We start from the raw sequence: 24,656 nt of genomic DNA on the forward strand, positions 1-24,656 counted from the left end.
TTCTTTTTAATCTTAATTTTTATTAATAGTTAAATTTCACTAGCCTAGTAGAGCTGATTTGTTGGTTGAAATCTAGGGTTAATTCAGATAAACAACGTTCTATAGTGGTGTTCTCAGGATATTCATTTATTTCACCAGTGCTTGAATCTTTCCTTTTAACTATTGTCCTGATATAAGCTGTTTGGGCTGATATTCACTGAACAGGACCTAACAGAGTTTATTTAAGAAATATTAAATGACTTAAAAAACATGCGTAATGGCACAACACAGTATTCATGCTTTTACTTCCTCTCATCTAGATTACTGTAACACACTCGTCACATGCATCAACAAAAATAGCTGTATTTCCTTGAATTGGAACAGAGGAGATCAGATCACTCCTACTTTAATGTCTTTGTACGAGTTATCTGTTATAAAATCCAACTTTAACTTTCCGTGCACTGCATGGTCAAGCTAAAGCAAACCTCAAAGGTTTTGATGAGAATATCTGACAAAAACAGACAAACCTGCTTAGTACACAAAAACAGAAGCTGGAATCATGATAGCAATTAGTTTAATATAAACAAAAGGAATGAATATACAGCAGGAACTGTAATAATTTATTCATTTAAGGCTAAAGCCTGATCTGACAACTGAAGCGCTTTCAAACATTATGCAATGGCCCAAAAGATATTTGGCTTTATGCTGAATACACATCAAAGCTTCAGAAGCATTTGAGCACCCCTAGTTAACATTTAGTTCTTCACATCACATTTTTGAAAACAAATGACCATTAAATAAGCCAACGCGGATCGAACAATACCATCATGGTAGTGACACAATCAATGGACTCACCTGAATGAAGGAATAAATGTGGTTTAAGGCTACAGGTCAACTGTAACGCTCACAAAACATTCAGTAGTTGATGAAGACAATTAACCTCAATATTAAACACAATAACTGTACCATAAATAGTGTAAGATACGGTCAGATCGTCTCAAAAGTAAAATAGGGTTTGATGTTACAGAATGTTGGATTTGATGTCACAGCATGTCACAGAAGCTGGGTTCACGTATTTTACAAAGACAGCTGTTGAAACTCGTCTAGTGACAACTGAGGTCAAAGTTCGGCATCTAAATTCGGTCAAAGTCTTTTCTTCAGACTGGTTCCAGTTCACATGTGAGGATGAAAGGAAATCGTCAGATAAGACATGAGAAAATATCAAGCATACTGTTTGCTGTGCTGCTACCACAAGGTAGATGATTAAGAACATAAAGGTTTAAAGGGCAAAAATTGTATGAAACAGAAAATCAGATCAGGAATACAACAAATACAGGCATACGTTCTAGAACTTCACAGGAGTGCATTACAAACGCTCAAATCAAAGGCATCATCATGGATGTTAAGCTGCCCTGAGCTGCGTTCAGTAGCAGGTTAAGACTAAACGTCCTTTAGTACCGACATGAATGAACAAACACTGTAATTCTGTTTGACATACTCTCTACAAATGATTCTGATCCGTTTGGATAAAAGTTCATCCTACCAGAACATAATGAAGAACCAGTAGTTGTAGAAAACACTCAGTTATTTTACTACATAGCAAAAATGAAGCACAAGACAGATTGATTTTAACGGCTGGACATTAAGAGTTTCATAACATACCTTGAAAAGATCAATTGAAATTGCAGTAATTAACAGCACACGAGTGAGAAAATCAAATAGAGGAAACTATTCTGGAATCACTGACTTGCATTTCTGAAACAAATACATACACAAGTGTCATTATCAAAAATATGTTTGAGGAGAAAATTGCATGCAGACCGTAACATGTTGCACCATCAAAAAGGTAAATCAATGGATGGTGAGGCTATTTGTTTGTTGGTCCCCCTGTTGGTCCCCCTGACTGCGCTGTAAGGACTCCAAGCTGAAGGAAAAGGGATTTACTCCTGGAAAAGCTGAACTACAATCATCATCAACATCTCAACAGAAGGAAACGGGGTTCACAGTCATGGTCTGTGTGTGACTGGATCAAGAAGGCAATAAGGGATGGATCATAAATCTACACTGGCCATCGATACAATGCTGTCCACTGAAAGATATGAAGATGGCTGGCAGGAGAACAGACGCCTTCCCCATCAGAGGCGATATAGGGCTGCATGTCAGGTAAGAGAGAAAGGGCCGATATCAGTGGCTTCCTCTACCGGAAATATAATGGTGAATACTTTTCTAATGATTAATCCAACATGTTTTTCGGTAACATGCTGTTACCAAGCAAAAGAGCCTTTGAACATTAAAAAACAGGAGATCCACTAAATTACTTGGCCAGCCAGCATGCTGATTCTCAAACCAACTAGCAATTCAAGGTAAAATAAAAACACAGGGTGTGCACAACTAGCAACTCTGCTCTGTCAGCTACTATAAAACGTTAAACAGAGACAGGAATACTGTTTTCCCATAAAGTCCAAGCCTCAAAGAATACCAGCAGTTAGAAAGGCCAGAAACCTAAGTTTCTGCTTTATGATTCCAGGATTTCCTATATTTGAACTGAAGAGAAGATGTGCCATTAATTACGGCAATTTTACTGGTTGTACAAAGCAAAAATGTTCAGCTTTTATGTCACCTCTCTGACTTCATTTTCTTGCTACAAATTAAAACTGACTGAGCACCTTGCAACACAAGTGTTTCCGTATGTGTTTGCAGGAGTTATAATTCTGTTGCATTACCAGGAGTTGACATATTTAGTTATTTTTTAACTAAAATTGTGTAAAAATATCAGAATTTAGGATTAATTTAGAACCACTAAATCAGGGTTTAATGCTGAAATTTAACTCATCCTAACTACAAGGTCTGTTTATTTACCTCAAATACAATGCCATACATGGCAGAGTAAGGCTGAACCCTTTAGGCAAAGTGATTTACAGTCTGATTTTGCCTAAAAAACAAAACCCATAAAATGAAACACAGAACCTTCTTTTGAATGTAAAAACAGGAAGCTTATTCGGTTCAAATAGGGTACTTAAAAAGGCTGATTGTTCACAGCAGATTTGGTAGTCCTAAACAAATTAGAGGGGAAGTAGGGGGGGGGGGGTCATTGTGCTTCCTGTTAGTAACAGCTCATCAGTGTCTGACTTAATAAGCTCAAAATGAGAAAAACAGTAGTTGCCTGGTTCACATCGAGTTTCTTTTTATAAAACAAATAGAAAATAGAATCTGCAGATGCCACTAAAAGGAGGATTTCACAAACATTCATCATCCTTTAAAATTCCAGCGTGCTCTTCTGAGAGGAAGAAAAACTAAATACATGTGGTTGATATACTGTAACAGTCCACTGATACAGTGCAGTAGGTTTACTGCATATGGTCCAAAAGATTTTTACCAGAGCTTTATGGCTCCACCCTAAAACTCAAGAGTCATGCTGATCTTCTCCAAACTTGCTCTTCACAGCATGAAGTGAAGTGGTTAGTTTATCCCTCCATCAGTCTCCTCAGTGTTACCACAGAGCAAAATACTGCTCAGGTCCTTCCAGTCACCGGCGCGTTGGAGTCTGTGCGGCCTATCTTTTATAGTGGCTGGGGGCGTCTGCAAACATGTACTTGAGTCTATAAGCTTCAGCCAGGAGGAGACCCACTTCTTCGTTTCCCCAGTGGATCGTTGGGAGGTTCTGTAGGAGCATCAGGAGGCTCTGAAGAAAAGAGGCAAATCATGTCTTTATACCGACAACACACTGAGTTTAACTGAGGTGTGAGGCGTAAAACTCACGTCACTGAGAAACGCAATTCAATGTTTTGTGTAATTTGGTCTTAGAATAACATCTTGTTATTGAAATTGTTAGCACACGGTTTTATATAAAAAAAAAAAAAACGTCCCTATAATATGATTAGGGGCGAAGAAACCCAGGCTGGTCCTAAAGAAAGCTGCTCCTGAAACATTTGCAAGCAGGTGGAGCCGAGCAGTGCGCGGTTCAAAAAGCCATGTGAAATTTCTGCCACTAAAGTTTTATTCAGCTGAACTGGCGGCTAAAACAGCTCTTTGAGCTGAAAAGGTCACAGAATCTTTGTGAGGATGGTACTGAGGTCCCCTGTCAAAACTTGACGACGGAGCATGCAGTGAAAGATTTTTTCCCCATCATTGCTGCAGCTCCATCCCTGCAACATGCAACCAGGTTTTCATAAGTTAGGTTATTGGAAATAAAATAAGAAATCCACAGCTGTAAATATATCATGAGCCGTTGACGTTGGTGCTAAATTTCCAGACATGAGAATGTCTTGTTTCAAGACATCATCATCAATGTACTGCACATAAACAATGAGCACAGACTCGTCTGACACCGTTGTTGTTTCATCCATCTGAATGGCAAAGGGAGAATTCCTAATCTTTTTATGCAGCCGGTCTTGCCAATGTTCAGCCATTTTATCTATTCTGACATGATCCTGTGCAGCCGGCTGCATACCAACACAACTATGCTGTAAAGTTATTTTAGTGACCTGAATTTTTTAACAGAGTTATTCATTATTCAAATGAACTTGTTTTAGACGATTATTTAATTTATGAATACAAACAATACATTTATATTTTCACCACTTTGCTACCTCTAAGCAGACAAGGTTCTGCGCCCCCCTTGTGCTCTCTAGCGCCCCCAGGTTGGGAATCTGGTTTAGATTACTGTCTAGATTTTCTCTAAAACAACAACACCAGATAAACTGGGACACAATCCTGACAATAATGATGATAATATTGAACATGTAGATTGAACTTCCAATATCATATTCTAAAGATATTTTTAACAGCTAACGGTATCCTCTCTGTTCATTAAAACCACAGTGTGACACTCGCTACATTGGAGACTCGTTAGTTGTTCCTGACAAGATGTTTTTTTTTATATAATTTCATCCTTATCATGGAGGATGAAATGATAAAAGAACATCTTGGACAGGAGTCTTTTCAGAAATAAAAATCATCTTTCTTGGCATCATCCTTAAATAAATCAGAGAATTTCATCAGTACCTGAAAGTCAGCCATGCAGAGGATTTCTTTGCGCCACTCCATGAGAAATGCAGCACACACATACAAGTGGAAGTGGGAGAAACCTTCAGCTTCAGCCTGTGGAAAGCCCAAAAACAACAGCTTGTTACAACACAGCTTCACCCAGCAGGTGGAACGGTTCTCTGTTTAATGGTAAGATCCGATATTTGGAGTCAGAGGCTAGGGGCTCGGCATTTGGAGTCAGACAGGGAGGTATTCATGCAGACCAAACACAATCTTTGCTGTAATACGGAATCAGGAGGAATTATGGCCTTTAGGTGGAGAACAACAGCCTACTGATTTATGTCACACTGCCTCAAATATTAGTTTAGGAAAAATGAACACATTTCTGAAATGCAATGTTTGAGTTCTGAACTCTGAATACCACGAGCTTTGGTTCCAGGAATACCAGGCCAAAGGAATCGACTCCATATGTCATAGCATGGTAACTGAGCATAAATACCAGCGTTTAACAGATTAATACAAGATTTAAAATGATAAAAAAAAGATGCCCATGTTTTTATTTGAAGCAGCTTGTCAGTCCTAAGACAAGTTTTTTCAATGATAGTGATGGAAGCAGCTCCTTTAGTTTCCCATCATGACTGTTGGTAAGCTTGCAACAGGAAATATTTCTATATATGAATGAACGGGTCTTTTTTGTAGGTACAGGTAATTTGTAGTGGCCTTCTTATGGTTTTCCCCCAGAAAACTATCTGGGTGATGTGTTAGAGCAGAGGGTTGCGCGGCGTGATGCAGCACTGCTACTGCTAGCTTAGCATGTAGCACCGTTCAGCATTTCCTTTTTCCTGTCTGTCTGCCTGCCTGGGGACGTTTGTCTGATCAACAATTCTGTGTTTATCTTTTCTATACAGAGGGTCACATGTTTTCTTCTGGCTGTTCTCCACATGTTAGCAGACTTAAAACCTTCCAGCAGCAGCTTATTTCTTGGGTCAGGTGTGCCTGTGCGGCTGCAGAGAGGAGACAGGAGTGTCTCTGTGTGCTGCTGTGGGAAGAGGTGGGACCGTTTGGGCAGAGTTGAATGGGTCAGTTTATATATTCACACCTGTTTTTTGAATAATTCATTTTTTAAGTAATGATTACATCAAAACATAAGATTATTTTACCAACCCTACTATATACCATCTTTGGTATCACTGTTACTGGTGTATAAAAAGCATATTTCATACAAATAAACAACACTTAGCCTGGTGGGGGACATGTAAAATACAGAGGGGGAAACCCTGCTTCTTTCAGCCAGCTGACCAGCAGTGGGCAGCTATCTGTAGGGGAGGGAAACAATCCTCAAAACATTTCTAGTTTTAAGGATTGTTTCTTTGTTAATAGAAAATAGAGAGTGCCAGATGTGAAGGAGGGCTACATTTTGATTTTCCACATCAGAACCAAAACAGTGTGAAAAAAAAAAACCTTAACATTGAGTCCAACGGGTTTTACTAATCCCTCCGTTGTGTATATTCATAATACAGGTAAACCTGCAGAGAAACCTGAGAACAACTCACACACCCTCCACTCTACTGCAAGGCTGGCTTGACACAAGTCCCAGAGCGTTGTGACCGCGCTGGCTGTGTGCGCCTACAGTGACCACACTACAAATCTGTGTGTGTGTGTGTGTGTGTGTGTGTGTGTGTGTGGTGGTACATGGACGTACAGCAAGAAATCAACTGGCCAGATAAAGAGCAGAAGAGAACAACAGTGATGCTTTTTGTTTAAGAACAATAGTGTGAGGAGATTTATTTTTTCGTTTACCTCCCAGGAGCCTCAAGCATCCAAACACTGAGAAATGTTTGGATGCAGGTGAGAAATCACTTCACTGTTTCTTTTTAGTCCTTTTCTCCTTTTTTCCTTCCAAGTAGACTCATTATCTTCTGAAAGGTTGTAATCAAAACCGTATCACCGAGTGCAGAGCTGTTGTTCAACTCAGCCAAGACCTTTGTTGTCCTTACTCTTTGTCAAAAAAGAAAGGAAAGACGCTAAAATCTGTTTCTATCTTATTTTTATATGGGGTCAAGAGCAAGAAGAGGTTTGTCAGCTGATAACAGCTGCCCAATTTGCCAGATCATTTTCCGGTGGATTTCAGGATTTCTTTCCAGAAGCACGTCCAAGGCTTGGACAAACATTTCAACTTTATACAACAATAACTGAGATATCTTCAGTTGGTTAAATGAAAAGTGGCAGATCTAACCCTATATATAAATCTCTGTATGCTCTAGATCAGGGGTGTCAAACTCATTTTGGTTTAGGGGCCGCATACAGCTTAATCTGATGTCAAGAGGGCCACACGAGTAAACTCATTTCAAGATTAAATAGAACTAATAAAAGTGGACTTGTTGTTGATTTTTATATTAAATTCATTTCACTTTTACACAATATATTATGAATAACCTCAGCGTTTTTAAGAAAGTATGTGCAATTTCAACAATACTTTTACTCAGTTGTGCATTATGCATAAGAACTGATCACAGTGATTGTACAATGTTGAAAAACATTTATTAACATTCTTTGGAACTAAAAAACACTGTCCTGCATGACAAAATGCATCAAACAGATACAAATTAAGAAATCATTTAAAATCAATTTTCCACATCTGAAGCTCAGTGCTACCATATGCTGATTAAAACACAGCGCCCCTCGTGGACAATATAGGAACTGCAGATTTTCAATTAAACATAGTACATGTTTTTTTCAATAATTGTTTTATCATTCTCTTCCTTTTATCTCCTCTTTCTTTTACCTTTTGTTTTTCCTCTTGTTCTTCCTTTCCTTTCCTACTTTCCCATTGTAGTGTCCATATCATTTGAGATATTCCCCGCATGAATCATAATAAAACTATTCACATTCATAAATCAAGTGGAGCACTATGGCAAAACCAGTATTGCTCCACTTGTGAAAGTCAAATCTGATGAACTCTTTTTGGCATTAAGACAACAATTCTTATTGCCACATTGCCAGACAGGACACTGTCTGGCAATGTGGCATTTTTTTTTTTAATAATGATTTTAGCCACAGGGCCGGACTAAATTGTTCGGCGGGCCGGATACGGCCCGCAGGCCGTATGTTTGACACCCCTGCTCTAGATGAACCTTTTCCTCTCCTAATGCTGGGACTGACTGGCCTGCCTGTTATTGGTGTGACCGTGTAAAGGAAGAGGTAACACAGAAAGGCCGGTGGGTCTCCGGAAACATTGGAGTAAGCTTATATCCTTCATCACTATTAATTTAAAGTGTGAGCTATCAGGGCTGAAGTTAACAAACCAGGACAATGAGAGAGGCAGAATATCTTTGGACTACGGGAACTCATCTCCGTTTATCCAGCGCTCTCAGCAACCACCGCTCGACACCGCTGTGACCACGACACTCCGGAAGCACTGCACGTTTCAAAATAAAAGCCCATGAACATAACTCCTCCACTTAGACTAGCACTAGTTTCATGTAGTGGATCGGCACAGTGGAGAATACGGTGAGGAAGAGCTGTCACCAAATCTGGCTGCAAAGAAAACCACCGTCCAACAATCAGAATATCCAGATATTTATAGGAGTAAACACAACCTGGTAGGTGTCCCAAAGACGAATGGTACAGCGAAGTGGCAACTCCCTCATCAGCAGGTTGTTCATCCATCGGAAAGCAAACTGCAGGTACTCCACCTCATACTTCTTGAAATGATTGTGAATGTCCGCTGAAAACAAAAAAATCCCAGATGTAATTTTTATTTAATTTCTCATGTTTTCTGCTGGAATGACCTGTGCACTCCTCCGGTTCCTTCATCTCTCACCATCTATTCGGCTGACCAGCTCCTCTAACGCTTTCACCTTGTTCTGGATTCCAGGCTGGGCGAAGGTGTAGTTGTCCTGAAAGGATAGCCACTTCATTTCACAGGAACACAAACAGCTGAACTGATCACTGAGGTCCAATCGTGCTGCCCTACTACCTGAATGCCATCCAGCAGTTTGCTCATGCACCAGAAGCTGTCAGCCTCGATGTTTCTTTGGGTCTCCAGAGGCAGAGCTGCCACATCAAAGTTCTCCACATCCTCCGCTAGAATGAAAAAGATGTTTTTAAACCTTCATTATTAAACGTAGTTGGTAAAAGTAATGTTTGTGGCCTTGCAGTCATATCGTTAAGGAATGGGCTGAATAGCAGAGATATCTGATCTTTTTACAATCAGTGAACATCCCACATTAACAGCTGTAAAATAGCGCTGACAACATCAGGTTGCACAACAAACGCGTACTTTCTTTCCTCTCCTAAAATGGCACAATGCTTAGGGGGTCACATACAAAATAGGGGGTATGTGACATGATCTTCTGAAAGGAAAAACAAAAATATCCTTAACACAACTGTCGCAGCCTTCTAAGCTCCAAAACCCAAAGCCTTTCTTGGAAAAGGCTGTGGGTAGCAACAGGTAGTTTGTTTCTTGAACATGCTTTCCTAACATTTCACAATATAAAACTAAACAAACGCTTACTGGGTGAAGAGTAATAGATGCCTCAATTGCTTTTCAATGCAGGCCCCAACGACAGATTTTGGTTCCAAACTAACTTAAGTACCATATTTTTTTGGACTATTTTTCATAGTTTGGCCGATCCTGCAACTTGTAGTCACGTGCGACTTGTATATCGATATTAAATGGTAATTCATACTGACCAACATGAACAAATAAGTAAACATTACCGTCTATAGCCGCAGGAGGGCGCTCTAGGCTTTTGAAAACTATATGCTGTTCCTGTACCACTTAAAAATGAATTAAAACATTAAAAATATATACCCGCATTATATTCTTACAAAAAAAAAAGATCATGATAAGATAATATACACCAAGCATCCATCCTGATAGTGTATTGACAGTCCTTTATGAGTTGAAATATAGCCCCACAACGGGGACGATGAGACATGGCGCCACCTACCAGCAGTACCACAGAACTATCAGAAGGCGACAAATAAATCAATGATGATAACGGATCTGTAACGCCGACGTGCGGGGAAGGGCATTCGGCTCAGCTTTTCTACTACATTGGGACAGCAGCAGGACAGGGCAAATACCTCTTAACTTCTTTATTCCATCATGATACACTGAAATTGGGGACATTTACGAGGACAGCTTTTGCCAGAACAGGTCATCCAAAATGGGGACTGTCCCTGGAAATCGGGGACATCTGGTCACTATAACCAACGTTCATACTGTATTGATTCCCTCTTGGGGGTAAATCTTTTTTACCCCCACTGGATCTTGGACCATTCTCTTCGCTGAGAGATGCTAATAGCCATTAGCCGCTTCCTTCTTTCATTCCCTATTGCACATGCACTGTGTTGTACTTCTGTTATTAAGAACTGACACGGAGGGCTTTGTTTACTAACTAATTGAGCAAAAATAAAGCGTAAAACACCAAAATAATAACTAATGCGGCAGCAGAACGTCATAATCTTTCAGAAAAACTCTGTATGCAACCACAGTGAGTTACTGATGTATAAATAAAAAAGTCAAATTGTGTGGTAACCACCTTTAACTTATAGACAACAAAGGCTGAACAAGTTTGTATGTTGTTTTGCTGCTTCAGCATGGATTTGTGCAGCAGAGCGTTGCGTGGTGCAGCTCAAATGACTCCGACTGCAACAGAACCATTTTATTGGTATGACTGTCTGTGAAGCTAATAACAGCTAGCGCTAGCTCACAGGTCTGTTGTCCGGGAGGTTTACAACGTCGCTGATGCACATGAGCTTTTACGTTGCTCTCAAACACCCGTGTCGTACTGTTAACTTAGCACGTAGCACTGTTATGCTCACGGTCTAATTTCAGTGTAATTTCTAATTTCAGTGTAATTTAACAGAGTATTTCGGCGTAACAGTCGTTAGAACCTTCCCGGTTGGACTACCAGGTATGATCCATGTTATTCAGCCGGTCGTGGATGCAGTTGTGTAGTTGAATAAGTTGCCTTACCAGATCAAATGTTAATTTTTAGTCTTGGATTGTGTGAATTACATTTCTAAATAAATGCACCTTATGTTTTTGTCCTCTTTATGATGCATTTTTTGACTGATGCGATTTATATTCCGGAACGACTTATAGTCCGAAAAATGCAATGTACTCTGTCTAGAGAAAAAACTAAATTGATAGAACTTATGATTTACAAAATTTTAACATAAATTGCCACAACACAGTTCTTTAAAAGAATAAGCAAAAAGTTCTGCAAAAATCAGACATCAGGAATCCAGATACAGAAACCTATTAGCAGATTTAAAGGCCAAACGGGGCAAATCAAAGCTCAAACTAATCCCTAATTTGGCCCAATCAACAACAGCTTTATGCATGAGTGAACTTACTGACAAACTCAGACAAGAAGACAACAAAGAAGGGTGTGACCAGATCGTTGATTCCTTGGACGTAACCGCTGGCTGGATGACGGATGGCCCAGATAAAGAGAATCCGCTCGAATACCTGCAGACGCAGAGAACGCACACAAACTCTGTTTTAAAAGGAGCATCTCAATTACAAAAAACAACAAAACAAAACAAAAAAAACTTCTTTATGTTTGACTATGGTGAAAGAAAGGGGAAACAACATTCTAAACTGAACAAATCAATCAGTTTTATTGTTGCTAGAGTTTTATTCTAGATTTTCGGGGCTGGGTTTGTTGCATTCAGTGCTGCCACATCCTAAACATTCAACCTATGTCTAAGTGCTGGAAGAGTAAGATTCAAGCTTAATGTCTGTAAATTTCCAGGAAATTTTAACACAAATCTTTTCTGCTTTTCAAAGCCACATCGAATTAAAACCACAATTGAGGAACAAACTAAGCTCAGTCATACTTAGTCTCTCAGAGAACTTCCACTTCCTCTCAATGACTCAGCAGCACAATATTTCAACCGCTTCCCCCAGATATAGATATTTAATAGCAATTATAGGTCTGCTCATGTTATAATGTGAAGACCTTTTGTTTTACTTCACGTGTCCTGTTTTATTCGTCAGAACAGTCATCCCCCCCCCCAAAAAAAAAAATACCATGAAGATGAAACATGGAGAAATTTCAGCATTATTAATCTGTAAGCTTGAAATCTGAATAACAAACCAGTCACCTGCAGCCACATCAGAGCTTAGAGATATCAAGAAATCAGACTGGGAAAAGTACAGAACAGCAGGATTTAACATTTTCTTGAAAATTAAGATAAACAACTACAGGTAATAAAAGATCAAACATAATGAGAATCAATGTTAAAAGTCTTCATCTGCATAATGATTTACATTCCTAAAAGAGCCCAGAGAAGGAAAGAAAAAGCATCTTTAAACCAAGTCACAGAAACAGCCGCAAGCTCAAAGTCCACGCACAAACCGCATTTTCAGATTTAACGGTCAATGAAAAGAATTTTAGCATTTATTGCAAATGTACAGAACAGATTTTATATAAAGTTGATCTGAATTTGGACTGAGTGTAACTAGCTCTCTGTCTACTACACACACACACACACACACACACACACACACGCACGCACGCACGCACACACACACACACACACACACACACACACACACACACACACACACACACACACACACACACACACACACACACACACACACAATAATAGAGGTTTTTCTTAGATGTGTTGTTTCTTTAGAAATGTTAACCGTACTTCTTAAAAGACAACTTGTTGTTTTGAATAAAGTGATGAAGAAGCCCAGTTTATTTGATAGTTCATCAAAGAGCACAGTTTCTAATTGATCATTGTGATTTTTTGTCAAAAACAGAATTCACATTTTTTGACAAAAGAAAGGAATGAAAACCACCAAGGTAATAGGAAAGATCCAAATGAAGTTACTTTTATTTTTTTTCTACTAAAATGTCCCTTGTTGATGTAGAGGGGCCAGGACAGTTTTCATGCTCTAGGGGAAGGCTAAGACTGAAAGGTTGGAGTCTCATTGATCCCTACGGCATCTCACCTCTTGGACCGCAGGCTGCTGGAACAGAGGGATGAGTGGGTTGGTTCTTGGAATGTCAATGTGGATCTGGCAGGAACAAATAATAAAACTCAGGCGACAGTAGCATAACCAAAGTATGTCTACTTCAGTTAAAGTTATATTCCATTGCTTTCAGGTTGTGCACAGACAACATTACCTGTCTGTAAGTGTCTTTATAGTGCTCGTCTGTTCTGGAGTGGTAATATTGCTCTATAAACCCAAAATATTCTTCTCGCTTTCTTTTCAGAACCAGCTCTCTGCGCTCCTTGTTGGCCGGCAGGTATCCCTGAGAGGAACGAGAACGAGGAGTGAAAACAGAGCAGGGGAACAGAACAAGCTGGCCAACTGAGATAAGAGCAGTGAGAAGATAAGGCTGCCTGTGAAACTCAGAACTGCTGACACCAAATATTACGTGATAAACAGAATTTAAAGAACGTGGCTTTTTATTATTGACTTTTGAGTTATGTGATGTTGCAAAACTGCAGCTAATGAGCCTTACTGAGAGAAGCCTCCATGTGATTGGCCGGACCTCTCTTGGTATTCCTGACCAGCTGTGTTTCCGGAGTTCTTCTGTGACAGCAAACATCAAAACAGGCCCATCAGATCAACACACAGTCTCACTTTATGTACAGACAGCAGGGGTTCAGCCTGCTGTAAATCAGGCTGATGGGTCATCCTTCTCTATCCTCTGGAATTATCTTAAAAAGTTGGATTAAAGATTCATTCAATTTGTCTTCCATCAGGCTGGATGATATGTGGATCCTTCTGTGTGGGACAGTTGTCTTCCTTTTCTGCCTGCTTACCTGTTTCAAAAACATTAAGACTGGGGCTGCAACTAAAAATTATTTTAACTAGTAGAATTTACAACAGAACAGCAGCATTTGAAGATACCGCCTCGCTTTGTTGACGTCGCTCTGCAGCCGGTCAGCCAGCTCTGACGGCCGCCTGCATGTGAGGTAAACGGCTCCGCTGCATGGCGAGTGATGCGTTAATCAGGCGACAAAACGAATCGATGACGAAATTCGTTGTCAACGCTTTTGTTGATTTATATCGATTTTATCGATTCGTTGTTGCAGCCCTAATTAAAACCATTTCTAAACTCCACTGAAAACAACATTAAATCTATATTTACAAAGTATGAAAACTGTATGACAACCTAGAATAATTATCTGGGCTCAAACAAAACAGCTAATGTGATTTCTGGGAAGGCTTTGAAGGACAGATGGGGTCAGACTGAGCCTGTGGAGCTGTGTAAAGCAGCATGTGGATGTCTTTTTCCTCTTGCATAGTACCTAGGTCAGTGTTGGGACTAGCCAGCAGCTGCTTGAATTTATCTAGCCGGCTTTTCTCGCGCACCGTCATGGGTGGAGCCCCTGAAGCATTCTGATCTGAGATCCGAGCCACCAGAGGGATGATGGGACGAACTGGGAGAGATTGCTGCTTCTGCAGTGGGGAGCGAACTGAGGAAAAGAAACCAAGAGACAAATAATAATAATAAAAAAAAATAAAGAACATTAAAAGTCATTCAGATTTCCTCCAAATAATAAATAATGTAATCTCCGATTTCATAATAACAAATCCGATTAATCGATTCTTCTTCCCTCCTTTTCATTTCACAAAATAGTCATTAAAGAAATCATTTTAAAAACTTGCTTTTATATCAAGCATTTAATGTGGGAGGTGACCTGAATTCAAAGTGCAACTAAATCCAAGCTGTGAAACACGGTGATAATAAAAAAGATGGTGGCCCTTCCGTTGTAAACCATGAAAATATAACAAAAAATCTAACTTCAAATTAGCTTAAAAAGAAAGTAAACTAATAAATGAATTAAAGTGCTTCGTCTTATGGTAAAAAAATTTCCTCTTCACAATATTCTGCCAATATAATTTCCTAAACAAATATTCAGCATTGCTGCTATCCTCTTCATGGAAGCCCAATGAGTGCATTGGCAACAATAAAATCCAGATTTTAAATCTTAAAAAGTAGTAAATTCAATTTAATCAATTAAATCGATTTATCGCCCAGCCCATATTATGATGATAGCACGCAGTAAGTGAACAACTACCGTCTTTTGCTTTAACTTGGTTGTTGTGACATGGATTTTGCAGAGTAAATAAGATCAAAGGGTTAATTAGCAACACCGTGAATATTCAGCACCCAGGTGACTTCTGAACAGAGGTCCAGGTGTTCAGTGAATAGCACATAACTATTCATGTGACAGATGCTCCTCAGTGTGAAACTGTATACAGCCTGTGCGCTATGGAAGACGTACGCACCCCCCCAGCAGGTTACAATACTTCTACACTACTGTGCAAACCACTTATTCTTTAAATTTTGCTTCTATGATAAAAGGTATGAAGCTCACATTTACACTCAATACTCCACAAACACAGACTTTACTGGATTTTATTGCATCCCCACAGCATAATTCTGTAACCACTGTTTTAAAGTGAACTCGAGCTCAAATTTCTAAACATCTCAGCTCCTTCTGTGACATATTATCATCTGGGAAGATGTTTTATGGTGGATGTGGTTCTCTTATCACCCTACACCAAACACTGGAAAAGAACTAGTTTAACCTGCTTGATGTTCTGAGACACAACCAACCACTGACAAACAAAGATGCATTGGTGTTCATGTAGGAGTTCAATTAGTAATTCAGAGACCAAGATCCTCAAGGCTGAAACAGCAGGGTTGAGGTGGATCAGTGAGTCCAGCCTAGTGGGCCCTACAGAGCCCCAGGGCCGGGCTGATACCGTCATACATAGCCCTGCATCTCCATAAACTGTGCAAACATACTGCAGTTTGTGTAAAAAAAAAATTAAACAAGGGATTACTTTTTTTTTTAATCTAATCTATGTATGCTCTGTAGGAAAATGGCATCTTATTTATCTATAACATATGGTTATTAAATCACATTTCAATGCACATACACACACAGACCTTCCAATTATTTTTTAAACATTGGAGATTTTGGACCACTAACAAATTTCCATCCTGATTCTTTGATGTACTTATTGGAATTAACTGATTGATTCCTTCGTTATTCTCTACTTGATTCATTTTTTTTTTGGCTGTAGTGCATATTTGTCTTATCAACTGTATCAATTTACTGTAGAAAAATCTTTTGAAATATTTCATTTGCAGGGGAAGCTTTTGGATTTAGCCACCGAGTCACTAAATTAACTGTTTAAAAAAAAAAGAAGCTAAATGTGCTACCCAACTGTAAACCTTTTGAAAAAAACAAAAACAAAAACAAATACTTTGTTTGGGATTTTCTCATTTTCCTTCCACTGAAAATGTAAGCTGATCAGCTGAACAGAAGTAAAATAAAACTGTGTTGTTGTTTGTGGAGTGAGACATGTCCTGTTAGGCGTATGTTTATGGTCTGATATAATCCCTGCAGCCCTAACCTGAAGAGTTAATTCCCTCCTAACAAAGTCCATAATTAGCTTCAGTATGAATCACCAGACTGAAACGCTGCAGGATATTTGTGACATACCTGAGGACGTGTTGAGGTCTGCGTCACTGCTAGACTTTACAAATTTGCCATTGACACGCTCACACTCTGAAGGATTGTCCTTCTGCAGGCCGTGACGCTCGTTTCTGGGTGGAGTCAGACTGTGAGGCAGCGCGCTTTCCGTGTCACCCTTCTGATGCCGCAGTTTCTGCACGGACACAGAATTCAACAAAAACACGCCTGTGAGAGAACTTCCCACCGTTTCAGACCAGCTTGTAGTTTTTCAGCGACTAGCAGGATGTGTTGTAGCTACCTGGTTGTGCACAGACGCTGTCGTGTCCTCTACTGAAGGAGCAAAAGATGCTGGGAAGGGAGTCCCACAGAAATTTTCATCCTCCTCATCATCAATGTCCCAAGCGTCATTTGTGCTGCATGCAAACTCGTGGAAGCTGCATGCTTTTTTAGACTTGAGGTTGTTGAATTTGGGCTTTGTGTCTTTCGGGTACCTGCAGATTGACAGATGCATTTATGAACAACGAGGAAAGGACCAAAAGCTTAAGACCTGACAGACCTCAGAGATGAATGATGGACATATAAAATAGGTAAAAATGAAATAAATGGGAACGTTTTACATGCACCAAGTAATCGGCTGACGGCTGGTGAGGGGAGTCTGACCATGTCTGGCCTTAAAAGCCCTGATTGGTCAGCAGATCAGCAGATCTGGAACTTTCTCTGATGAGTGATACAAAAGTGCAGCCAAGGGAACACTCCCAACACTCTTCAGTGTTAAGGTTGTTACTGAGTGAACAAGACAATTCTTGTTTTGGGGTATTTTCAGTACCAGTGAGGTGTTTAAAAATGTAGAAGGCTATGTAATAATTTTGACTTGTCACTTTGTGATAAAATGTACCTAAAACAAATACATTTTCTAAGTTAAAAGCTTTGGAGCGATACCCGTCTCATGTCCAATCAGAAACATCTTTAGGATTGAATGAAAGTCGTATAAATGGTTCTGGGCTCCTCTGTACATTGCCTCTGCTTTAAATTTGATTAACAACTCGTCGCAGGAAGGCTAAGAAGAAATATTGTGATCTCTGTTTAATCTGAGTCATTAAACAGAGATTGGAATTGGCTAAAATCCTTCATTTAGGGTCAGAACTTTACAAAAAAGCAGAGCACAATTCTGGACGGTGCATCTCAAAATAATTTAACAGAAGAAAAACAAAACAACATTAACTGCTGGTTGTAATAAGCAGAGCAAGACCAAAGTAATTACTGGGTCACAGATGCAAAACAAAGGTCCATGCAGCTCACACTTGTACTCAAAACATGGAAGAACTGCAAAGACTGGTTGGAGTGACAAAGATAATGGGTCCATGTGCCATGCAGCAGGCCAGTCGTACGGTCAGCACTTACGTGCGTCGCAATCGGGGGTCAAGAGGTGGATGCTGTGCTCCATAAACTGGTTGCACACTGTGGATGATAGTGTGAAATGTAGACTTGAGGGGGAAACTCTTGTAGCAGCTCAGTTTTACACAAAGTGTTCACATCCCGTATTTAAACGATTGCTCCGGAGAACGCTGGGAATGGTACAAACTGTCCTTCCATGTCTTCCTCCTAACACATACTTCTGCAGTCAGCAAGTTTCTCTATACCCTCAAAATACTTAATCTCTTATTCTACATATGATCAAGTCCAGACGTACAACAATACAGCATCAAACCAGCATTTTCCCCCTAATTTGAGAACAATCTAAAGAAAGTGAGCAACATTTTAAAGGCAAAACAACATGCTTACCGATTTATTTCTTCTTTAAATGTATACAAAACATTTGAAACAGCCCACGTGGTTCTGTTTCAGTCCGTTTCTCTGTTGAATAAGTGTCGATGCAGTATTGATGCTTGTGACGTTCCCTGAATCCATTTATTTGGCAATCTGTCACATCAGTGTTAGATGGTAGATGGCTATAACGCCAGCAGAAGCACCGTTCCTCCACACAGACGACAGCTTAGCTCCTCTCATTCTGCTGACCTACACTGGCCTTTTACTCAGACTGCAGTCGCGCGGCAAACCCAACTGATGGACAGCTTTCTGGGCTCCTGTGTTGTTTACCTCCCCTCACTGTGGGGGGCGCTGTGTTCCGCGGACAGGAGGAACTTCAAGCTCCGCTTTTACCCCACAGCGTCTTTCTAGAGTCTTCATAACCCTTGAACTTTTATGCATTTTGCTGACCACAAACTTTAATGTAATTTAGGATTTTATGTGTCAGACCGACACAAAGCAGTGCATGATATCGAAGGGAAAAGAAAATATTACAATTATACATTTCACCTGAAGAGTTGGTCATGTGTAAGTGTGCAGCCACCTTTTACTCTGATTCCCTAAATAAACTCCCTAATGCCCTCAGAAGTTAGACTCCACCAGCGTGTGCTTTAGTCTCAGTAGAAATCCAGCTGTTCTATGAAGGTTTGTTAGAGAACATTGGAGAACAACCAGCCAGCGTCATCACAATCAAGGAACACAGCAGGAAGGCCAGGGAGAACATTCTGGAGACGTTTAAAGTGGGTTAAGGTCATGTCTTGCAATCCTAGTAAGCCATTACTGTTCAGCTGAACTCAGGCCGGGCGGCAGAGCTCTAACGTTCAGGGTAAGGCGTCTGTTGGCAACACAACACTTAGTCACGCACTTCACATCAGCCTTACTGCAAGAATGGCAAGAAGAAAACCACTATTGATAATCACAAGAAGCCCTGTTGCAGTTTGTCATATGCCCTGAAGGGGGGGGGGGGGGGGGGGGGCACAGCAGGATATAACACTAAATCATCCCTTAGTAATACCAACAAAATAGAATAAAGTTATATATACAGGGTTTACCCCAGCTAATCCTGACGGTAGGTGTCACAGTAGGTGACAGTAGGGAGTTAATACACTGGGGGAGACTCTAGGGCTGTCAGTTTTAACACATTAAAACTGACAGCCAAATTATTGGCAGATCTAGATTTAAATGAATTCCTTTTTTTAACCAATGTGTTTCTACACATTGTGTATATATAAAAAAAAATATAGTTTTTTGTACAAACATGTTTTTACTAGTGTTATTTATTATAAAATGTATTATAAAATTGCATATTAGGCTTTATACTTTCAGAAATAACAAGAAAAAAAGAAATGTGCGATTAATCTTGAGTTAACTACTGAAATAATGCGATTAAGATTTTTAATCGTTTGACAGCACTAATTTTATATATATATATATATATATATATATATATATATATATATACACTCCACACCCCACACACGACCATGAGAGACTGACCTAACTATTTTGGATGAATAGTCATGAATAGTGCGCCTGTGGCTGAGAACTGGACCTGCTGGTTACCTGGCTGTGCCAGAGCCTCTTGTTTACAACCGTCACACTTGTTTTATCAGCAGGAGCTCAAGGACAGGGAGCTTGAATAACCTCTCCTGTCTTCCTGTTCAAACATGTGTTTGTGTTTGGGCTTTCCAGCTATCCACCCTGAGAAGTTTGATCCGTATGTGTGTGTGTGAGAGAGACAAAGACAGCCACGCCCTCCCCCCAGAGATCCTCTCCTCTCGGGTTTCCCAAACAGACCAAGCGGTTTTCATTCAGCCCCACCCTCTGATAGTTATAGACCAGCCCAGCAGCTCATCAGTCAGAAAAACAAGGTTGATGTAAATTAACACAAAGGCACCACTCAGGTCTCATTGACGAGGTCCAATGAGTTTTGATTTCTATGTGTGGCGGAAGCCCACAGGGTAAAGGTATGCCAGCCATCAGTCATTAACATCCAGTAACATAATGGTTGACTGTAATGCAGGTTGGGACATGCTTGGTCCCAGTTCACGGTTCTGACTTAAAAGTATTAAAAGCCACAATTGTGGCCTACGATGACAAATCAAAGACATTTAGAGCAACAAACTGTACACACAACTAGGGCTTGGTGATATGGCCTAAATTCAATATTGCGATATATTGAGCAATTCACCTTGATAACTATAAATGGACGATAACGCTAACACCTCTTTGATGCCCCAGACAGACTGCATCGCGCTTAAAGCTGGTCCGACCATCTACCCGGTACTGACTAAAAAGTATGACGTCTGGAGCACTCTGGTGTGATGTTTCCAGTCGTCATTGACGTAATGTAAATTCAGACTAATGAACGACTCCATCGTGTGACTGAACCAGAAATCAGATGTGGGTACAACGTATTTCCTCCTGGAGCAGCTCTACCGCTGCCGTCGCTTCAACATTTGAAATTTCCTCCATTTCCTCAGCCTCGCCCTCTCTTTCTTGTTTCACACTGCATGGGGTGGAGTCACGTGACTGCAGACTGTTGAAATAGTGCAGTGTCTTAAAGGCACAGAAGCATAGCCTACCTTTACTATAACAACAACTTTTCTTTCATTTTTTAATACCAAAAATACCGACATTGGCAAATTCGTAAATTAAATAAATTTCGGTGTTGGTAAATTTTCAGTTTATCACCCAGGCCTTCACACAACACCAAAAGGACTCATGTCTTTTGGCTTGTAGGTCTGTCTTCAAATAAAAACTTGTTGGTAGGTATGAACTACAACAACATTCTCTTGTTATTAGCTTGTAATGCCAGTTTTATCATAATTGCTCAAATATCTAAAAAAATATATTATTCTTATAACTAGTATAATAATAAAAGATGGCTGACTATTAGAGTAATGACATATAATGTCATTATTGCCTACCATTATCGCTGCAGTCTATGGAGGTGACTCTAAGACTTTGTTTTCACTGTTTAACAACTCTTTCTCGCCACCCAATGCATAACCAACCCACTTGTTCTCTACAGACTTCTGTGATTCTATAATACAGTTTTCCAATGTTTGTCTCCCAACACGTCACATCGCTTCCATTGTAAAATTCAGCCTCTCTTTCAGCCATTTTCCAGTTTTCAACTTCCAAACATTTCTAAAATCTCTGAAATCATTAGTAAATCTAAATCTTTTACTTGTATGCTTGATCCAGTCCCAACAGCCCTGCTAATCCCTACCTTCAAACTCTCCTTTCATTCATAAATGCCACTCCTCACTCATCACTGGAATTGTTCTTACTCTCTTTAACACTGCCATTATCACTCCTACTGAAGAAACGTGGCTCATTTACCATCGATTACAATAATCTTCGGCCTATTTCTAATTTACATTTTATCTCCAAAGTACTTGAAAAAAACAGTTGCCACAGTAATTAAACCACCCTCATAAAAATCTCTAATGATCTTCTAATGGCAGCTGATCTATTCTCATTCTCTTGGATCTGAGTGCGGCCTTTCATAGAATTTCTCACTCCATCCTTCTGCACAGATAATCATGAATTGGCATCACTCCTCCCAGGAGGGTAAAGTCCCCACTGGTTTCATTCTTACCTTTCCGGCCGCACTCAGTTGGTTCAACTTAAGTGTTTTACTCCCCATTCGTCCCCTGTCACAAATGGCGTGCCCCAGGGCGCTGTCCTGGGATGTCCACGTTTCATTTTTTACATTCTTCCAATCAGCAACATCTCCCAGAAATTCAGCATCCATTTTCACTGTTATGCAGGTCTTTCATGCAAGTCATGTTACACTCCCACCCTCTTCACTTACCTCCTGCCTATCCAAAATAAAATCCTGTTTCAATTCCAGCTCCCTTAAATTGAACAGTGATAAATCTGAGATCCTCCTCACAGGAACCAAATCTATGTTATCCAAAGCTGACAGTTTCTCCCTTGCACTTGATGGTTCTATAGTATCCCCCTCACCTCAGGTTAATAGTCTGTGTGTCATCCTCGACAGCACTTTATCTACGCCACATTAATCACCTTCGTCCTGCCATTTCCCCTCACTGTCCATCAATTCTTGTGTATAGCCTTGTCACCTCCCACATCTGTAACTCTCTTCCCTTTGCCTATCCTCAAAACTCCCTTCAATAAACTTCAAGGGGTCCAAAATCAGATTCAGAATAGAATTCAAAATCCTTCTGTACACATTAAAGCCTTTCCGCACCCTTAGATCCTCCTCTTCCTTTCACTTCACTGTTCCTCCTTCCTGCCTCAGCACCATGGGGAGCAGAGCTTTCTCCCCCTCTGCTCTCAAACTCTGGAGCTCTCTCCTTCCATACATCCGCAGTACCGGCAGCCTCTACCAGTTCAAGTCTAAACTCAAAACCTGTCAGTTAAAAAAACGCATACTCTCTGTGATTGCCAGTTTATTGTAACTTTTACTGTTTGTTGTTTTACCTTTATTGTTCTACTTGTTTTGTGCAGTGTCCTTGTTCTGAAAGACCCTTTTAAATTAAAATCTATTATTATTATAATATTTTCAGTCATCCAGAGGAAGATGGCCCTATGTGCTTAGATAGAAGGCAACAGGACGAGAGGAAAGAAGAAATCAAGTAAATGCCCAGAATTTTTCTTTTTGCCATATACAGGTTTGGCTCAAATTATTGGCAGATCTAGATTTAAATGAATTCCTTTTTTTAACCAATGCGTTTCTTCACATAGGAAGCAATAACATTTATGAGTGGCCCAGCTAGAGCCTGGGAGGGAGAGCTTCCATCTTCCAAGACTTGAAGTTCAGAAATGTGAAGAAATTTATAAGAGACTTCAGTTCCAAAAGGCTTCTTCATAATAATAAATGAGGCCTCATCATCATAAAGTCCCTACTGGCTTTTTGCATTATTCAGTGAAAAAGCCATTGACATGCAGGTTTTGTTAATATGTAAATAAAACAGACTTGCTTTTTTCAAAAATGATAGCCCTTGTCTAATTATTAACTTATTATTATTTGGGACATATCGGTGTCTTTTCTAATCACAAACTTTGAGTTGAATGGAGGCCAAACGGAGTGTAAATTTTGTAATCACCTGTGGCTCAAGTACACCAATATGTTCTGACTAATTAATCTGGCTACCTTTCTGGGTGCTTCTTACATGCTGCCTTAAGCTTGCAAACAGCTTTAAACAAAAAAAAAAAAAAAAAAAAAAAAAGGTTCCACCAAGACAACATTTTGGAAACACAAAATATTTCAAAAGAGCTGAACTGATCCTTTTTCTGGCCACATTTGGGGAGGGGCTGTAAACCACCTTGTTTTGTGGCTGTAAGACAGTAACTTTTTAAAACCTTGGTACACCACGATGCTGAGGGGGAAAAAAAACTAATAAATCAGCTGCTTACAGCTAGAACTCATAGTAATTACACAGTGCTTCATATGTTATTCCACTGACTCCATGAGCCTACACGGAGGCCTCGCTGAACTTGAGCTGCGTGTGAGTGAAGTCCATCCAGCGCGCTGCAGCGGCTGTCAGAGCCAGGAAGCCCCCCGGCCGGGGCGGACGGCCACACATGACACCCCACCGCAACACAACCCGCACAGAAGTGATGGAGGTCGGCCCCGTTTCAGCTGACAGCGCCGTCAGAGGAACCGTCTGCGCGGCTCGCTCCATTAACAGGCCAATCATCTGCGCATCTCCCCGTAAAGACTTCAGGCAGTTCCGTCTGCCGTTTAATGTCAGCCACAGCTCCTGTCTCTCTCCACGCATATTCAGGTTCTCTCATCGGCGGCCGACACAGACACCTTTTTATTGTTTCTACAGCAGCCCGGCCCAAAAGTTACTCCCGGAATGTCGCGCCGTTTAGATAAGAAGGGAGACCAACCAACCTTCCGGGAACCTTAGGGTTTCTCCTCCAGAAATTGATCCTGTTGTCGGTGGCCATACTCGGATAGCACAACCCCCACAACGAGCCCGGCTCCGCGTACCATGAAAGCGCTCAGGGTGGAGGGGAGGGGAGGGGAGGGGACGGCTTCCGCGTTTGGCAGCGTAGCCCCGCTCAGCTCTCTCTGGTCAGCCCCGGGAAGAGTTCAAGCGATCCACAGATAAGGCGATAGCTGTCGTTCTGCTGCGAGGATGAGCACAGCGGCGTACTGGAAGCCGCCATCTTGGTGAGCCAACGGCCGCGGCGCGTGATTGGCGCGAGGCTCGAACAGGTGCAGCGAGGCCGGCCAATAGCGGCTGGTCATGTGCCGCTCTGATGAAAGGGATCCACCTTTTATCGTTAGTCAATTAATATCAACCATGATGACCAATAGATGTGTGTTTCCAACTTTCACATCAATGACATTGTTATTATTGTAATTTATCGAAAACTGATTAGCAGGGCTTAAAAAAGTATTAATTCAACATTTATTATAA

The 24,656-nt window shown here is 40.5% G+C and overlaps 1 protein-coding gene across 2 annotated transcripts; it reads right to left on the bottom strand.

Moving 5' to 3' along the window:
• Positions 1-538: 538 nt before the first annotated feature.
• Positions 539-24,435, bottom strand: tbc1d22b (TBC1 domain family, member 22B). 2 transcript variants are annotated; one of them, XM_012877550.3, is made up of 14 exons: positions 24,125-24,435; positions 17,845-17,901; positions 16,742-16,934; positions 16,471-16,636; positions 14,260-14,427; positions 13,467-13,537; positions 13,125-13,253; positions 12,950-13,015; positions 11,335-11,449; positions 8,945-9,051; positions 8,789-8,864; positions 8,565-8,692; positions 4,984-5,079; positions 539-3,661 (listed from the first exon to the last, which is right to left on the bottom strand). In XM_012877550.3, the coding sequence occupies exons 1-14, from the start codon at positions 24,178-24,180 to the stop codon at positions 3,533-3,535; spliced, it is 1,557 nt and encodes a 518-aa protein (XP_012733004.2). In that variant the 5' UTR covers positions 24,181-24,435; the 3' UTR covers positions 539-3,532. The 2 variants fall into 2 exon arrangements, with proteins under 2 accessions (XP_012733004.2, XP_012733005.2); XM_012877551.3 differs by lacking the exon at positions 17,845-17,901 and having other exon boundaries at positions 24,125-24,434.
• Between the last annotated feature and the right edge of the window lie 221 nt (positions 24,436-24,656).

The sequence above is a fragment of the Fundulus heteroclitus genome, chromosome 1, assembly GCF_011125445.2.
Source record: "Fundulus heteroclitus isolate FHET01 chromosome 1, MU-UCD_Fhet_4.1, whole genome shotgun sequence".
NCBI lineage: Eukaryota > Metazoa > Chordata > Actinopteri > Cyprinodontiformes > Fundulidae > Fundulus > Fundulus heteroclitus.

What these genes read in the sequence shown, in the direction of transcription:
- tbc1d22b (XM_012877550.3), bottom strand. Translation starts at nt 24,180, where the DNA reads ATGGCCACCGACAACAGGATCAATTTCTGGAGGAGAAACCCTAAGGTT. An exon ending in CTTCTTGTCTGAGTTTGTCA is followed by an intron (nt 9,052 to 11,334) that starts GTAAGTTCACTC and finishes TTTTCATTCTAG; the next exon opens with CGGAGGATGTGGAGAACTTT. An exon ending in GCTGGTCAGCCGAATAGATG is followed by an intron (nt 8,693 to 8,788) that starts GTGAGAGATGAA and finishes TTTTGTTTTCAG; the next exon opens with CGGACATTCACAATCATTTC.